Source organism: Bos javanicus, chromosome 1 (genome assembly GCF_032452875.1).
Source record: "Bos javanicus breed banteng chromosome 1, ARS-OSU_banteng_1.0, whole genome shotgun sequence".
NCBI lineage: Eukaryota > Metazoa > Chordata > Mammalia > Artiodactyla > Bovidae > Bos > Bos javanicus.
The window spans coordinates 36,403,789-36,423,622 of record NC_083868.1 but is presented as its reverse complement, the minus strand read 5'-3'; the positions used below and the strand labels follow the sequence as shown (position 1 = coordinate 36,423,622).

The window sequence follows — 19,834 nt, the reverse complement described above, 5'->3', positions numbered from 1 at the left end:
GATGCATCTAGGTGATACAGGTGGCAGGCTGAGAGAGAGTTTAAAATTATTCTGTTTGTTGTTCTTTGTTCTGAGATTTTTAGATCTATGGTTTAATGTCTTTCAGTAGATTTGAAAAAATTCACGGCTACTGTCTTGTATTTCTTCTGCCTCATTTTGCTTCTCTTTCTGGGATTCTAACAAACTTATGTTATACAGGTTCATATTTTCTTAAAGTTCTTAGACCCTCTGTTCTATTTTCTTTTTTTCTGCTTGACATTTAGTTTAGGTAATTTCTTTTGACCTACACTTGAGTTCCTTTATTCTTTCCTTAACTGTATTGTACCAACTCTATGATGAGCCCATCAGAGGCATTCTTCATCTATTATTGTATTTTTTATTTCCAGCATTTCCATTTGAATCTTTCTTAAAGCGTCCTAGCTCTTTGGTGAAATTCTCAATATATTTAAATCATGTTATCCACTTTTACCACTAGATCTTTATATGTGAATTTGATTCTACAACCTGCTTTGTCCCTTGATAGTGCATTATTTTTTCTTTTTCTTTTTCATGTGTCCATAATTCTTGGCTGAAAGCTAGACTTCATGATTGTGAAAGTAAAGACAGATACTAATTAAACTGGTGCCTGGAAAATGACATGCCGTTTCTTCTGCTAGCCTTTATTGTGGGGCATTTAAATAAATCTAGTCATGAGCTAAGTGGGCTTGTGTTATTGCTACCATGTGGGTTGTTGCTATCATGACCTTCAGTGCACCACTGGCTTCAAATTCCTCCACTGTCATATTGTGTTGAAGGTGGAGCCTGGGTTGTCAGATAATACTTTAGGCTTTCTGAGCCACATTAAGGTCTCTCTCCCATTTTTTTTTCCTCCCCCCTTCCCCGTCCCCACTGCCACCAATGTCACATTTTGTTTTAATACCATTGCTTAAAAATATAGTATGTCTTAGCTTGGGAGCCATATTAAAAAAGAGAACAGAAACAGCTATAGACAGCATTTGACCCCATGGGCCACAGTCTGCCAACTCCTGAGGTAAAGAATAATCATGTTAAGCAGAGAAACAGAACACATAAGACCCAACTGAAACTTTTAGAAATAAAAAAATACAATGTCTGAGATGGAAAATACATTGTATGGGATTAATGTCAGATTGGACTGCAGAAGACAGTGTCAACACACACACAAAGACTGAAAAAAATGAACAGAACAGTCAGTAGTATGTGAGTCAACTGTGGATTTCCTTCAAGTGGTGTCCTTTAAGAAAACATAATGGTTGTTTCTAAAAAAATTCTCAAAGGAAGTTTACAAATTTGGGAAAAAGTACAAACCCAAACTTCCAAGAAGCTTAATAGTAAGAAAAGTGAGAGAAACTACTGTGTAAAATTACAATCAAACTTCTTAAAACCAGTAATAAACTTCAAAAGATCAAAAGACACCAATAAGAAAATGAAAAGGTAAGCCACAGTATAGGGAAAAGTATTTACAAATCACATATCTGATAAAGAATGTATAACTAGTATAAAGAACCCTTAAAACTCAATAAAGTAAACAATCCAATTTAAAAATGGGCAAAAGATTAGAATAGACATTTTACTAAAGAAGATAGGCACTGAAGAAAGGTACATGAAAAGATCTACCATCAACAGCACTGAGGAAATCCACCAAAACTGAGATACTACTAGGCAACTACTAGAATAGCTATCATGAAAAAGACAAATAGTAAGTTTGTCAGTGAACATGCGGAGACACTGAAACCCGTATAGATAGCTGGTTAGAATTTTAAAGGTGTAGTCACTTTAGAAAGAGTTTGGCAGTTCTATGTTAAACATAAAGACTCTGTCTGCAATGCAGAAGACCTGGGTTCGATCCTTGAGGTAGTAAGATCCCCTGGAGAAGGGAATGGTAACCCACTCCAGTATTCCTGCCTGAGAATTCCACAGAGGAGCCCACCAGGCTCCTCTTGTATAGAGTTGCAAAGAGTTGGACGACTGAGTGACTAACACTATCAAGAAAGTAAAAGTCGCTCAGTTGTGTCCGACTCTCTGCAGCCCCATCAACTATACAGTCTGTGGAATTCTTTAGGCCCAAATACTGGAGTGGGTAGCCTTTCCCTCTCCAGAGGATCTTCCCAACCCAGGGATTGAACCCAGGTCTTCCACATTGCAGGTGGATTCTTTACCAGCTGAGCCACAAAGGAAGCCCAAGAATACTGGACTGGGTAGCCTATCCCTTTCTCCAGGGGATCTTCCTGACCCAGGAATAGAACCGGGGTCGCCTGCATTGCAGGCAGATTCTTTACCAACTGAGCCATCAGGGAAGCCCACAACACTATCATAGGATATTGCAATTCCATTCCTAAATATCTAGTCAAAGAAAACAAAAACATTTGTCCACTTGTACACAAATGTTCATAGCCAAAAAACTGCAAACAGTCCAAATATCCATCAGTTACTAGATTTTAAAAACAAAATGTACTGTATCTATAAAACGGATTACTATTCAGCACAAAAATGAATGACCTACTGATGTGCTAAAACATGAACTTCAAAAACGTTATTCTAAATGAAAGCACTCATATGTAAAAGCCTACATGTTATGATATATTATTTACATGGAATGTCTAGGTATAGCAGCTATAAAATTAAGATAGAAAACAGATGTTCCTTGGGCTGGGGAGAGACTAAGGATTGTTTGAAAGTATGCAAGAGGGATATTTTAGGGGTGGAGAATCATAGTAATACTGGATTGTAGTGATGGCTGCACAGCTTTACAAATTTACTGTAAATCGGGTTGTTGTTTAGTCGTTAAATCATATCTTACTCTTTTGCGACCCCATGGACTGTAGCCTGCCAAGCTCCTCTGTCCATAGGATTTCCCAGGAAAGAATACTGGAGTAGGCTGCCATTTCCTTCTCCAGGGGATCTTCCCAACCCAGGAACTGATTAATAATACTTAAATTGCAAGAACTTAGTGGAAATTATGCCTCAATAAAGGTATAAAAGAGATAACTAGCAATGGGTAAGGAGTGCAGAGGTAGAGATAAAAGAAGGCTGATGATATATTCATTATGATTAAAGCTGGTGAGGGGCAATTCATTATACTATTCCTTTTAATTCTGTGTAGGTTTGAATTGTTATAATCTTAAAAATTTATAAAATGCCACATTAACAGAGATGTAGGGAAATAGGTCCCGTCTTATATGGCTGGTAATATTATATATTGGCTCAACTTAAACAGAGAAAATTTCGCACTAACTATCAAAATGATAAACCTAACATTCTCTGATCCAGCAATTCTACTCCCAGGATACCTGTACAATATGCAAAAATCCTTGAAGTCAGATATTTCAGATTCAGGTCCAGATCACTGCAATAAGGCAAATATTGCAATAAAGCAAGACACATGAATTTATTTGTTTGGTTTCCCAGTGCACATAAAATTTATGTTTACATTATAATATGCAGTCCATTAAGTGTGCAATAATATTATGCATAAAAATGCATATAGCTTAATTTAAAAATACTTTATTGCTAAAAAGTGCTAACCATCATGTGAGTCTTCAGTGAGCTGTACCAGTAACATCAAAGATCACTGATTACAGATGATAATAACAAATATAATAATAATGAAAAAGTGTGAAACACTGTGAGGATTACCAAAATAAGACAAAGAGACATGAAATGAGCAAATTCTGTTGAGCACTAACAGACCTGCTCAATGCAAGGTTGCCAGAAACCTTCAATTTGTAAAACAACAGTTACCTATGAATCAAATAAAGCAAAATACAACAAAACAAAATATGCCTGTATATATTCCTAGGGCCATTCATACATGGCAATTAATTAAGGGGTTGCTGATAAAGGGTTCTTGATAGCAATAGATTGGAACAAAATCTAAACACTAATTAACAGAGTACCAGTTAGTTAAAACTTTTACATTTCCATAACATATAAATACTCTACAATCATTTTAATGACTGATGATAGTCCTCTATAACGGGAAAAGATATCCAATGAAGAAAGGGTGCATACTATAGCACCTTTTAGCATTTTTGTAAAATGGAGGAAAAGGAAACATGATTTTTTTTGTATATGCATAAAGTATCTCTGGAAGGAAACCCAAGATAATGATTACATTGATTGCGTATGGAAATGGAAACTAGAGGACGTTTTCACTGTAAACAAAATTGAAGAATATAAATTGAACAATATCTCTTTGTGTGTTCACCATACTTCTTGAATTTTGAACCACAAACATGTATTATACAACCTACTCAAAACTTAAAAAATGATACAAAGAAAATCTTAAAAACAGCTCCCCCAAAGGGTACATTATATACAGGGTAACAAAAATAAGGATGCCAGACTTTTCATCAGAAAAAAAAAGAATCACACAAGCCAGAAAACAATGGATAGACACCTTTTAAAGTACTAAGGTAAAAAAATCCTATCAACCAAATATAAAAGCAGTGGAAATACCTTTCAAAAACAGAGGTCTTTCATCTCCATGACAATCAGCACACCACCACACCACAGTAGCATATCTGTTTGAATGCTGACAACATTGTGATGAACCTACAGGATGAAAGCTTCACCCAGGGAGGCTTTATAAAGGGTAAGAGGAGTTTGCTGCTGGAGAAGAAACAAATCTCTCCCTTCCTTGGTGTTTGAGGAGTCAGCTTGGGGTCCAGCAAACCCCACCCTGTCCCCAGTTCAAGTGATGGTCCTCTCTGCTCTAGTCTTCTCCACCCTTCTTGGATAAACGAAGACTGACCCATTTTCAGAGGCATGACTTTCCTTCTCACTGTGGTGGCCTGAAGTGTTGGAACAGCATGTTATTTTTCAGTGACTTCCTACAGTGGGGGTTCCTCCCTCAAGGTTGGGAGGCAATAACCACCATCCCAGGACTTCTCAATACATTTTTATTACCTAAACTGAGGAGAGTAAAAACCCCAGACGTCTATGTCAATTATGCAGAAGGCAACTGCTTAATGATTAGGTTTGACCAAGGAGGCAGTGGTAGAAAATTGAAGGAGGAAGGGAGCAGCAGTAAGAGGTCTTTTCCCCCTGCTCTTCTTCTTCTGGGTCCTAGTTAGCAGTAATTATATCTCTTCCAAGGTCTCCTCTCACAAAGGTCAATACATCTTCCCCTCATCAACCATCTCCAGTCTCTGAGTTCTAGCATTCCATCTTTGTTCCTCTGTCCTTCTATTTCCAGGGAAACAGCAACTTAACTACTAGTTGCTAAGTCTAGGTTCCTCTTCTCCGTGGTCTGTTCTCTCAGATCTTGCAACAACTATGAAACTGGTTCTATAAATTAAATTAAATTCCCTCTACTGAATTATCTAGCATGATTTATATTTCCCTAATTAGATCTTGATTTAAATAAACTATAAATCTTACACCTGCTAAACCTGTCTTTGGAGAATAAAATGGCAACCCACTCTAGTATTCTTGCCTGAGAAATCCCATGGACAGAGGAATCTGGCAGGCTACAGTCCATGGGATTGCAAAAGAGTAGGACACGTCTGAGCGACTAAACAACAATATAAACCTATCTTAATCAAAAAGAAGACAGGAGACAAAAATAAATTTACTTGTGATTATTCCCTATATCACCAGCAGGAAATTATATTCCATCCCCCCAGTTCCAAAATTAGAATGGAAAACTTTTTCAAAAGTCAATGGCATAAGAAAAATATAACCAATAAGATACAGCCAAGATGAGTCACAAATTTGTTTTTATGAAATATTTTAAAAATATGAGTTTGTCCTTGGTGCGTTCATCCTGGAATTTTTTTAAATTCAGATATAATTTTACATATAACATTATATTAGTTTCAGGAATATACTATGATAATTCAATACTTGCATATATTACAAAATGATCACCACAACAGTCTAGCTTAACATCCGTCACCACATATAGCCACAATGTTTTTTCCCTATGGTAAGAACTTATAAGATCCACTCTCTTAGCATCTTACAAATTTATAATAAAATATTAGCTAGTAACCAAGCTATACATACATCCAATGACCTGTTTATAACTGGAGTTTGTACCTCTTAACCATCTTTACCCATTTGGCCTACCCTCAACCCCCACCTATGGCAACCACCAATCTGTTCTCTATCTATGAGTTCAGTTTTGTTTTAGATTCCACAACTGAAATCATTATGGTGTTTGTGTGACTTATCTCACTTAGCATACTACCCTCAAAGTCTATACATATTGTCACAAATGGCCAAAGTGCATTCTTTTTTATGGCTGATGAGTTAGTGTTTATAGACATATGAATACACATATACATACATATCACATCTCTTTATCCTTTCCTGTACTGATGGACATTTAGGTTGCTTTCATATCTTGGCTACTGCAAATAATACAGCAATGAACATAGGGGTGGTGATATCTTTTTGAGCTAATATTTTTGTTTCTTTCATATTAATACCCAGAAATGGAATTGCTATACCATGTGGTAGTTTTTTAACTTTTTGAGGCGCTTCCATAGTAGTGCTTTCCATAGTGCTGGTACCAATTTACATTCCCCAAAACAGTGCACAAGGATTCCCTTTTCTCCACATCCTTGCAATGCTTATTACGTCTTGTCTTTTTGATAATAGACACTTTAACAAATGTGAGGTGATATCTCACTGTGGTTTTGATTTGCATTTCCTTGATGATTAGTGATGTTGAACACATTTTCATATACCTGCTGGCCATCTTCATGTCTTCTTTGCAAAACTATCTATTCTCATCTGCCCATTTTTTTTAATCTGATTTTTCTTTTTTGCTGTTGAGTTGTATGCATTCTTTATACTTTTATATTTTGCATAACAACCCCTTATCAGACACATAATTTGCAAATATTTTCTCTCATTCAATAAAGTTGCTTTTCATTTTATTGATGGTTACCTTTGCTGTGAAGGAACTTTTTAGTTTGACACAGTCCCACATGTTGATTTTTCCTTTTGTTTCATTTGCTTTTGGTGTCAAATCAAAACAAAATTATCACTAAGAAGAACATCAGAAAACTTACCACTTATGTTTTCTTCTAGTTTGATAGTTTCAGGTCTTGCATTTGATTCTTTAATCCACTGTTAAGTGATTTTTGCGTATGGTCCAGTTTTATTCTTTTGCATTTTGCTGTCCAGTTTTCTGAAAACCATTTACTAAAGAGACTCTCCAATCCCCACTGTATGTTCTTGGCTCCTGTGTTATACATTAATTGACTATATATGTGTTGATTAATTCTGAGCTCTCTATCCTGTTCGATGACCTATATGTCTGCTTTTATGTCCATACCATACTGTTTTGATTACTATAATTTTGTAACATACAGTTGACCTTTGAACAATCCTTGAACTGCACAGGTCCACTTATACCTGGATTTTTCTCCCCTAAATACATACTATAGTACTACACAATCTTTGGTTGGTTGAAATCTGTGGATGTGGAACTTCAAATGCAAGGGCTGATGGTGAAGTTACTTTTCACTGCACAGTGGATGGGAGAGTTGGTGCCCCTAACTTCCTCGTTGTTCAAGGGTCAAATGTAGTTTGAAATTAGGAAGTATGATGCCTTCAGCTTTTTCCTTCTCAAGTTGCCTTGCCTATTTGGGATCTTTTGTGGTTCCATACAAATTTTAGGAATGGTTAGTTCTATTTCTGTCAAAATTTTAATGTACTGTTGCAACAATTAAGGTATTGTTGCTAATATCTGATTGAGGAGTTATACATCTGTTTTCACTGGACATTGACCTGTAATTTTCTTTCATGATATCCTTGTCTGGTTTTGATACTAAGGTAATGTTGGCCTCATAAAATGAGTCTGGAAATGTCCACTTCTCTTCTATTTTTGGGTGAGTTTGAGAAAGATTTGTATTAATTGTTTGAATGTTTGGTAGAGTTTCCCAGTAAGGCTGTCTGGTCCTGAATTTTTGTCTGTTGAGAGGTTCTGAATTACTGATTCAATCTTACTAGTAACTATACTGTTCAGATTTTCTATTTCTTCATGATTCACTCTTAGTAGGCACTATCATGATAGGAATTTATCCATTTCTTCAGTTGTCCAATTTATTAGGGTATAATTCTTCATAGTATATACAGCCCTCCATATCCATAGGTACAACACACACAACACATCCATGGATTCAGTCTACCACATATGGAAAATACTGGAAGGGAAGGGAAATTCCAGAAGGTTCCAAAAAGCAAAACTTGAATTTGCTGAACACTAGCAACCCATTCCAGTGTTCTTGCCTGGAGAATCCCAGGGACGGTGAAGCCTGGTGGGCTGCTGTTTATGTGGTCGCACAGAGTCGGACATGACTGAAATGACTTAGCAGCAGCAGCAGCAGCAGTGATTTACATAGCTTTTATTCTGTACTTACAATGATCTACATAGCATTTACATTGTACTATATAAGTAATCTAGACATAATTGCAGATACCATGTTATTTTATATAAAGGACTTGAGCATCTGTGGATTTTGGTATCTCTGGGGAAATCCTGGAACCATGCTCCCACGGATGCAGTGAGACATCTGTAGTCTCCAATGATCCTTTTCATTTCTGTGGAATTGGCTATTACAACTCCTCTTTCGTTTCTGACTCTGAGTCCTCTCTTTTTTTTCTTGGTGAGTCTAGTTGAAAGTTTGTCAATTTTATCTTCCCCAAGAACCAGCTCTTAGTTTCATCAATCTTTTTAGTTTCTATTTCATTTAGTTCCACTCATCTTTAGTTACATGTTCCCTTCTACTGACTTTGGGCTTCATTTGTTGTTCTTGTTCTGATTCCTAGGAATATAAAGTGAGGCAACACTGTTTGAGATCTTTTTTTTTCCCTTGATGTAAATATTTATTGCTATGAACTTTCCCCTGAGAACTCCTGCCATATACCATAAGTTTTGATATGCTGCATTTCTATTTTCACTTTTCTCAGTACTTTTTAATTTTTCTTTGATTTGTTCTTTGTCAGTAGCATGTTGTTTAATCTCCACATATTTGTGCATTTTCCAATTTTCTTCTTGTAATTGACTTCTACTTTTGTATCATTGTAGTTAGAAAAGATGCTTGATATGATTTCATTTTTCTAAATGTTTTAAGACTTGTTTTATGGACTAACATATGATCTATCTATACAATGCATTTGAGAAGAATGTGTATTCTGTTGCTTTTAGATAGAATATTCTGTATGTCTGTTAAGTATATCTGGTCTAAAGTGTCATTCAAAGCCAATGCTACCTTTGTGATTTTGTCTGGATGATCCACCAATTAATTAAAGTCCTTTACTATTGTACTGCTTGCCTATTTCTCCCTTTAGGTCTATTAATATGTGCTTTATGTATTTTGGTGCATCTGAGGGAGTTTACAATTTCTGTATAAGGAGCAATGAGCAAAATTTTGTCAAATTTTCAACAACCAAAGATGTATTTCTTATTTGTTTTTTGTTTTTTCTTCTGACTTCATTCCACAGTGAAAGCTGACAGTATAATGATATAGTCTAGTTCTGTCAACCAAAGCTACTATGGGAAGGAAATCAAAAGAATTATCAAGCTTTCCTTCCTTTAGTTAGAAAAAAATAAATACCATTTTTAAAACTACACACATTCATCCTTCTAGATTTTAATAGGTACTATAGGTGAGAATAGAGGATGTCATCTGATCACTTCACCTCTGCGAAAACAAATATACCAGTTAATAATCCCTATATCTTTTGGCCTTTAAGATGACTACAGTCTCAACGACTTCACTCCAAAATTAACAAAAGGAGTAATAAAAACCAAATTACTAGGAAAAAAGATGCCAGTCCACATATAGCACCAAATGAAATGCTGAACATTTAAACATGGCCAATGTAAGTAAATGCATATAGGTTTGTCTAATTTGACTTTAAACATGATAAATCCTGAAAACAAAATATTCTAATGTAATAGCAAAGAAAAAACAATGTTGAGAGAATTTAGCAAGGGAATTTAAGTAAGACCCCCAGTGAGCTCAAAAGGGATTTCTTCCTTAGAGAGAGAAAATAAAGAAATAGAAGGCTAGACAATCTTCATTTCTCTATAAAATAAATAAAGTTCACCTGCCACAAATGATTAGTAAAGATAATGAATACAAAATTGGAGAAGGTTCAAAATAGCTGAAGAGTCAAGAAGTAATAGAAGTGTTACATGTTGTAGAGAAAGGATATACTGACTGAGGCCTACAAAACTAACAGCTTTAAAGGAGCCTTTGTTGTTGTTTAGTCACTGAGTCATGTCCGATTCTTTGTGACCCAATGGATTGTGGCCCACCAGGCTCCTCTGTCCATGGGATTCTCCAGGCAAGAATACTGGATTCGGTTGCCATTCCCTTCTCCATTTGTGGGGCCTACCATCACCCCCTCCCAGAAAAAAGTCCTTTCGAATTAGCCTTTCTTCCTTTGATTTCTAGGCTATCCCCTAAATTAGTTGACACCTGGCCTTAAGTCATAAATGCAACCAAATAAAACATAGTTTAACACAGTAGAGACTGAAGTTAGGCTCAAAGCCTATATTTGAAGTGTGGTACAATACAGCAACATAATCAGAAATGGTCACTGATCTCTCATTGTATGTGTGGCCCATGACAGTCTGCTGCTGTTGCTAAGTCACTTCAGTCGTGTCCGACTCTGTGTGACCCCATAGAAAGCAGCCCACCAGGCTCCACCGTCCCTGGGATTCTCCAGGCAAGAACACTGGAGTGGGTTGCCATCTCCTTCTCCATTGCATGAAAGTGAAAAGTGAAAGTGAAGTCACTTAGTCCTATCTGACTCTTAGCGACCCCATGGACTGCAGCCTACCAGGCTCCTCCGTCCATGGGATTTTCCAGTCAAGAGTACTGGAGTGGGGTGCCATTGCCTTCTCCTCATGACAGTCTAGCCACTCTTATTAAGAGGCACAGTATACCCACTTAGTTTCATGAAAAAGAAGGCCCTTTGGTCTTCTCTCCCTATGCAAATTGGCATATATACTTTTAATGTTTGCCGATGTATATACTAAATGCTGCTAGCTGAACTAGTTCTTGCCTCCAGTAGATCATGTGGATCCTTTTAGACCTAATGGCTGCCAAGCAAATTATTACTTCCATTACTGAACCCTACCTGGAATGCTGAAATTATTAACATTTACTTTCTGCCCAGATAAAAGAGGCCAGAAAGGCAACATTAAAGTTTGCTTTTATATAAAACTGATAAAGTTTACATTGTCTGTCTGAAGGCCCACTTAGTTAAAGGTGTTTGGCTTTGTTCTACTTGGAAAACTTAGAAATCAATATTTAACTGATCTAAAACAAGAAAACAATAGGAAAAAATAAACAGAATTTAATTAGCTTAGATGTGCAAAAATCCCCGAACTTCTCAGTTCTCAGTTTTCTTATCTATAAAAAGGAATTAATTTGAGGTCCTTTTTAGTGCCAACACATATGTACACACACGGCAAAATTTTCATTTCTTTAGAAAATACAGCTTACAAGGAAAGTCAACCCAGATAAAAATTATAATTAGTCCATTTAAGAAAATTCCCTACATGACTATTCATTTCTATAGAATTTAAAAAAACACTCAGGTAAGAATCCAAAAAACAGAATCCAGTTTCTTCTCTATAAAGAACATCTTAGAAAAATTATAGTTTTTAGAATCTCCCAGCCTATAGAAGGTAGATCTTCACATATGTATTAATTTACAAGGTGTGTATTGGTTTTTATGAAAGTGAACATATATAGACCAGGACAATACTACCAGAGAATATAGTGATTTTAACATATTACATATATACATAATATATATTCGCATAAAACATAATGTTATAGATACTACTACTTTAGCTTGCCTGTACATGTTTTGTTAAGTGAATAAAACTTTGAAACTACATGACATATATCATAAATAAGAATTCTACAAACAAATATGAGTTATAGTGAAATACATTAATATCCTGACATCCTGTCCAAGCACCTTGAACATTCTGTTTGCCATTCCTGGAAGTTTCTTTTGCTTCTTTAATTTACTCCCATCATTCCTTTAAAATTTAGCTAAAGTATTAGTTCACCAAGCATATTTTCCCTGACCTCCCAAACCAGGTCAGGTCCCCTGTTACATTCTCTCACTACACCATGTAATTCTTTTATACTTATAATATATGCTACTGGAGTTGCTTATGTAGTAAGTCTATAAGATCTTTAAAATAAGACTTCATCTCTTATTTTCTATTTTATCTCTTAGAATGAAGCACAGAGATTTACAGAAGGAATGAATGAATAATTATAGAATAATTGTTAGAATAGTTTTCTGGCTCAAATATTCCAATAAAATAGAATACTGTTACAGACTCACTGTTCTTTTAATGGTACCACCATGTGGTTATTTCTCCATTTTTTTTTTCAGATATTAAAAATACAATTATCTTTTCTGCTAAAGTAAATTCAAATAATGCAGAAAGTTTCCCCTATATGAAACATTACTATTTAACAAACCACTAAGATAATTTACTTTCTTTTGCCTAGCACTGTCCATCTTAGATACGATTTACTTTTGCTTAATACATTATTCTTTTCATGTGCGGTAGTTAAAAAAAAAAAAAGCTAGCAAGGAATAAAAGTCAACAAATGACTTTAAAAATCTGTTTAAGTACTTTTGAAAACTTTAAAAACATTTTCACATTACAATAAAAAAGTGAAATATTATTTAAATGAAAGTGAAATAATCCAAATTGGGAGAAATAATCCAAATAAACACTGAATCAAGAATAGTACTTCTTATTTAAAATTAATCTATTTCTATCAGTATTTATTTTCTTTTCTTCATAAATCAGCAGAAAATAATTGAAAATGTTTTGGTAGCTTTCAAAGTATCATATACAAATATTTTTTGAAATGACATCCATTATTTTTGTCTACCTACCTAGCCAGCTCTCTATCTCACTACCTCATTCACTTCTTGAGTAAACTCCTTACCTTCCACAAATCTATGGTCCTCATGTGGCAGCCAATGTAGTATCCTCCTTTCCACTTTTTCCCCTAGCTATGGGGTGTGCTTACTGTCAGACAGGCAAAACTCTTATCACACTCTCCTCAACACAGTGATTACTGCAAGCAACAGGCAAACAACCTCAGCCAGGCCTGAGTTCCCAAAATGTTTTGGGAAATAGAAGTGGGAGCAGAGGGTTTCTTTTCCTTTGGTTAAAGTAACTTAATCCCAGAATTGTCATCAGCCCAAGAGAATGAAGCCAAAAAAGGAGTGATGGAAAGTGACCAATTCTAGATATTTTATTCTCTGAATTCAGAAAATCCTGAAACTAGTTCTAGTCCTTGCTTTTCCATGGTTTAGTCATCTAATAAATTCCTCCACACCCTCCTTATTTTGTTTAAACTAGCCTGGGTAAAGATTTACCAATTATAATCAAGAAGTCCTAATATTTCCCATATCCATTTAGGTATCACAAAAAATAAACGTTATTAAGTTATACACACACACACTTTTATAACTGCTATGCTCTTAAAAGTCTACACAACATCATTCTCTAAACTCTTCTTCCTACCTACAATTTTTTTTTTCACCTTTACTAGGGTAAAACTGAGGAGAAGGCAATGGCACCCCACTCCAGTACTCTTGCCTGGAAAACCCCATGGACGGAGGAGCCTGGTAGGCTGCAGTCCATGGGGTCGCTAAGAGTCGGACACAACTGAGTGACTTCAGTTTCACTTTTCACTTTCATGCATTGAAGAAGGAAATGGCTACCCACTCCAGTGTTCTTGCCTGGAGGATTCCAGGGATGGGGGAGCCTGGTGGGCTGCCGTCTATGGGGTCGCACAGAGTTGGACATGACTGAAACAACTTAGCAGCAGCAGCAGCAGCAGCAGGGTAAAACTGACAAATAGAAATTGTATATATTTAAAGCATACAACAGTAATCATAATTAAGCCAGTTAATATATCCACCACTTCATATAGCTCGCTCCTATGACTTTAAATACATATAAACTTTTAAAGAAGCATAATATACATGCTCTCTTTAAAATGTATATGTATATATCATATATATAAATCAAAAAACCATAAAGTTCGTATATATGAAATCTACACATCTTCGAGATTTAAAAATGCTAAGTGTACAGAAACGCTTCAACCCTGTCTCTTACTGCCAATGCCCCAGAATTAACAACTTCAGTATTTTTAATAGTTACTGACAATAAGCTTTGCTAGTATTTCTTGATTTACCAATTTTAACTATTATCTCTTAACTTCTTGCTATGATAAAAAAGAATTTAACTCCTCACACAACCAATTTCATCCTCCCAACAGTTACTCATTATTATTCTTCTATTATTTATCTCTTTAACTTTACCTACACTTTTATTTATGGTTTCCTATACTACTGAAACTCCATTTTGTAAAATACAAAATAAAGGAAGGCTATTAGTGCCCTTGTCCTTCATTTTCAACTCACAATTTCCACTAAATAGTCTTACACTGAAAGGCTAATAATTTTCCTCTGTTCTGTAACTATAACTATTTGTGCTTTTATAAGCTTAAAGTCAATAAGCATCATGTATTTGTACATGTGCACTAAGTCACTTCAGTCATATCTGACTCTTTGCGATCCTAAGGACCATTACCCGCCAGGCTCCTCTGTCCATGGCATTCTCCAGGCAAGAACACTGGAGTGGGTTACCATGCCATTCTCCAGGGGGTCTTCCCAACTCAGGGACTGAACCCACGCCCGTTACGTCTCCTGCATTGGCAGGTGGGTTCCTTCCCACTAGGGCCACCTGGGAAGTACCCTAAGCATCATGTATATGAAGAATATATAAATAATATTTATATAAATAACATTCAGTGCATATTTAAGTAAGTGAGTTATCACTCTATCCTTTTCCTATTCAGATTATTTTTAATTTTCCTGGAGTATCTAATTGCTTTTTTATTTCCTTTACCTTGTCTACTTATATAATTACCTTGCTGCTGCTAAGTCGCTTCAGTCGTGTCCGACTCTGTGCGACCCCATAGACGGCAGCCCACCAGGATTCCCCGTCCCTGGGATTCTCCAGACAAGAACACTGGAGTGGGTTGCCATTTCCTTCTTCAATGCATGAAAGTGAAAAGTGAAAGTGAAGTCGCCCAGTCCTGTCTGACTCTTATCGACCCCATGAACTGCAGCCTACCAGGCTCCTCCGTCCGTGGGATTTTCCAGGCAAGAGTACTGGAGTGGGGTGCCATTGCCTTCTCCATATAATTACCTTAAATGGTTCCAAAATCTCAAAGTTAGTTTCAAATCTCCTACTGAATACTTTGCTCTTGAAGTGACATATCTGTAAGACCTCCTATTCAGCAGTGACCCTGGAACTTCTCTCCTCTTTTAAGTAAAAAATACTGTTTTCTAGATCCACTGTCATATGATCTTCTTATATTATAACCCATTTTTCTGGAGCACATTCTCTAATAACTTAAGAAATAAAATGTGGACAAATCAATCTCCCAAGTCCTTACGTGCCTGGAAATACTGTTTCTACTCTCATACTTCACTGACAGTTTGTATGAGTATAAAATTCTACACTGAAAGTAAGTCCGCATTAAAATGGTAGAGACACTGATTTATTATTTTCTACCACCCACTGTTGGCTGTATGAAAATTGATACCAATCTGATATTCGTTTCTTTTTAGGTGACCTAGTTTTTTCTCTCTAGAAGGTATTCAAATCTGTTTTTTCATTCTTGGTATTTCCAAGTTGCAAAATGATGTATTTATCTGAGTATTTTTTCCTAGTCAATGTGCTAAGCACTTCTTGGGCTCTTTCAATCTGGAAGTTTAAACTTGTTTCTGGGAAATTCTTTTATTGTATCTCTGAAAATTTCCTCCAACATATATTCTGTAAATTCTTTTTCTGGAACTCCAATTAGTTAAATAATGAACCTCCTACATGAGGTCACTGCATCAGTTTTTTTCTGATACATTCCTTCATTTTGGTTTTGTTTTACATTCTAGATTATTCAACTTTCCAACTCCCTAGAGAATTCTAAATTTTAACCATCATATTTTCTTAATTTCCACAAACTTATTTTTGGTATCTCAGTATTCCTTTCACACAGCATGATATGTTGCTGTTTTAATGTCCTACAAATCTCAACTCTCTCTGAAAAGGCAAATTACAGATTTTATATTTCCCTTCTAATTTTTTTGTTTTCAACATTAACAGTATTTCTCCCAGAATTTTTTTAGTTTGTTTTCAATTGTGTTTTTTCCATGATGAAGTCATCCCCCAAATGTCTGACAATTTTTGAATATCCATTAATATCTAAGGATTAATTGGGAACCTTATGAGCATGTTTAGAGTTTGGTGATTGATAAGTTTTTTCTTTGGGGTAATTAAGTGATGAGGGAGCTGTCTCAAAGAAAAACCTTTAATTGCCAGAATACAAAGGTCACTGCTCCAAAATCATTTAATTTCTTTAGAGAAAAAAAGAAAATATCAACGCTGTTTCCCTACCTGACAGGCCCTAAGGTCTGGTGAGTAACCTGAATGGAAAAACTGCAATTAATTCCTTTATCTGTATTCTCCCAAAGTATCTCATTCCCTACTCTCTATTTCACACCTTGCATATTCAAAGTCTATACCTCCCTAGGATTCCAAGGGGGAAGTATAACAGATAGTCTTCCTCCCATCTTATAAGGCTAGGATAATTTTGTTTTATAAGCTACCCACAGTTTCAAAAAATGTTTTACAAATAATAAAGTATACATGTACATAAAAGTAAATATACAAAACAACAAGAGTTGCACAAAGTAATACTTTTCCTATGAGACACACTCTGATATTTTCTGTTGTATTTTGCAATGCTGATAAATGAATTCACAACCCACTCACTAATGTGATATGAGTCTAATTTAAGGAGCCAAAAATAATTTAAAAAATTAAGTAATGACTTGCTCTGCCATCTTTCAAAGACCACTCCTCTATTTTCTTTCCCAAAGAAAACTGCTGCAATCTTTTCATTCACTGATGACTCTTCTCTATTTTCTTTTCACTGTATTTCCCTCTTCTACTTCTTTACTACTTTAGTAGAATCTAGGAGGGCAAAAAGGATAAATACAAGTGCTCAGTTTGTGATCTTTAACTCAAAGTCCTTTACAAGTGTTTTTAAAAACCAAAGTTTCCTAACCTCTTTCTGACCTAAGTTCCCTTTGCTAACTATGACGGCCTCAACTGCTACTGGGACTTACAATTAAAGTTTGCCATGAGACTCTGGAGAATTAAAAAGGAAAGGAAAGTGCTAATAGTAAACCTAAAAATCCTTATAACTATTCCATTTAAGTCTAAAGCTAAAAGTAAAATTATGGCTAAATGTCCAAAATTAAATCTAAACCCTTACATGAAGAAATGGAATTTTCTTTTTGAGGGAAGACTTTAAGAAAGGTTCTGTCTGCAAAAAAAAAAAAAAAAATCAAAAACCAATTCTCATATCAAAAAAATACTTTGACGAGAAGTAAAGAGTACTTACAAAGCAAGGCTACTCAAAACATATTGTACGTGCTCACATTCATCTGGGAATGATGCACTGGCTGATGTAAAACAACAAAGTGCCGTCTGAAGAACCTGAAGCTGTGGCAAAGGGACCTGCCATCTTCCAGCATAATCTTCAACCACCTGATAAGGAAGCAATCCAAAAAGTACATTATTAGAGAAAATGTTAAATTTGGATAAAACTTACCATATAAAACATTAGTTCAGCATGAACACAAATGATTTAGGAGGGAAAAAAGTTATTTATTGTTTGTTGTTGTTCAGTTGCTAAGTTATGTCCACTCTTTTGTGACCCTATAGACTGTAACCCACTAGGCTCCTATGTCCATGGGATTTCCCAAGCAAGAATACTGGAGTGTGTTGCCACTTCCCTCTCCAGAGGATCTTCGAACCCACATCTCCTACATTGGCAGGTGGATTCTTTACCACTGAGTCACCAGTGAAGCTTGTCTTTATTGTTTAGTTTCATTGTATACATCTGAAAATAAAATGAACTATTATCTGAAAATGTGGGAAAAAATTATAATATATAAAAGACCATATGGTTCAACTGCCAAATCTTTACCAAATGTTGTAATAAATGCTTTCACATCCTATGTCTAGCTTTTTTCCAAAGTACAAATTATCAAATATTAAAATAGCTAGACAGAAGATAGTAATAAATAAAATTAGAAATAAGCATCCATTATTATAATTTATATAGGACTGAACTAAACATTCTGGCAACAAATGAGTATTAAAGATATAGTGGTATGATACTCTTTCATAAACTGTACCATATTATGGGGAAAAGATTACAAAATAAAATCAGTCCTGGCTCTGTCACTTAACTAGTTTATGAATTTGGGTATGTCATCTACCTTCTTTATGCATTAGTTTCCTCATCATAACATGAAGATAACAATGCTTATCTTGCAGATTTACTCTAAGGCTAAACTGGGAACAATTTATGAGACAACAATTTAGAATTATCAATTGCTATAAAATGTTAATCATGATCTCTCACATGCAAGACTACTGTATGCAAACTATTATATTCTAGAAATTCATCTTATAAAACCAGTTGGCAAACTATGGCATGTAGGCCAAAGTCAGCCTACCACCATCATTGTATGACCTACAATCTAAGAATGGGCATTACATTTTCAAATGGTTGAAAAAATATTTGTGATGCATGAAAATTACATGAAATTCAAATTTCAATATCCATAAACTCTTACTGCAGCATAACCAGGTTTATGCATTTACATATTATATAATCTATGGCTGCTTTCCTGCTATAACAGGTTGAGTCTTTATGATGAAATCATATGGCTAACAAAGTCTAAAATATTTAATATCTGCCCCTTTACAGAAAAAGCTTGCCAACTCCTGATTTAAAGCTGGTAAAACTAGAGAAGAGTAGAACAGTCATGAACATTTAGAGCTCAAGGACTTTTCATACTCATCACTTCCTGTTAGAGGTAATTTTCCATGGGTCCTTGTATTTCTAGTTTTAAGAGAGACCCAGACTGCCTTCATCCTTTCAAAGAAGTTTATAGGAAACAGCCTTGAAATACAGAGATGATGTCTGTCTTCAAAGCAATGGCTCTCTCTGGAGCAAAGGTCAGGCAGATATGCTTGCCCACTATTATAAAATATTGCTGTTGTTTGTTGTTGTTTAATTACTAAGTTGTGTCCCACTATTCTGGGACTCTGTGGACTGTAGCCCACTAGGCTCCTCTATCCATGGGATTTAAGATTAGGAGTCCCTTGACTCATTGGAAAAGACTCTGATGCTGGAAAGGATTGGGGGCAGGAGGAGAAGGGGACGACAGAGGATGAGATGGCTGGATGGCATCACTGACTCGATGGACGTGAGTCTGAGTGAACTCCGGGAGTTGGTGATGGACAGGGAGGCCTGGCATGCTGCGATTCATGGGGTCGCAAAGAGTTGGACACAACTGAGCGACTGAACTGAAACTGAACTGAAGCTTGGATTCCTAAGCTGTGATATAAACGTACTATGAGTTCAGGATTCACTTGGACCATTCACATTACCTTTGTGATACTTGAGAAGCAAAGGGAACCACCATGAACTTGAAGCTCATGTTGTTTGTTGTGCTATAAAAGTAACAGAGTCTGCTATCTCTAACCCAGGAGTTTCACTTCTTTGGCCGGCATTTGTGAAACTATGACAATCTACCTTAGATAAAATCCCTGACTTTTCACAGTTCTTTGACAATTCCAAATTTTCATACCAGGTGCTAGTATGTCTCTAATATTTCTAGGAACATGTGTGGATAAAGGAGAAAG

The 19,834-nt window shown here is 35.7% G+C and overlaps 1 protein-coding gene and 1 long non-coding RNA gene across 5 annotated transcripts in view; one reads left to right on the top strand and one right to left on the bottom strand.

Moving 5' to 3' along the window:
* The window catches only part of ZNF654 (zinc finger protein 654), an 86,529-nt gene that overhangs the window by 41,290 nt on the left and 25,405 nt on the right, over window positions 1-19,834 (bottom strand). For 2 of the 3 annotated variants that reach the window (XM_061433307.1, XM_061433383.1), the window contains exon 2: window positions 17,517-17,662. In XM_061433307.1, coding sequence (XP_061289291.1) covers window positions 17,517-17,662 — 146 coding nt within the window. Of the gene's footprint in view, window positions 1-17,387; window positions 17,439-17,516; window positions 17,663-19,834 lie in introns of all 3 variants that reach the window. The other variant, XM_061433469.1, reaches the window with a different exon arrangement.
* Window positions 1-19,834, top strand: part of LOC133257789 (uncharacterized) — a 91,605-nt gene that overhangs the window by 47,482 nt on the left and 24,289 nt on the right. The gene's annotated exons all lie outside the window — the stretch shown is intronic.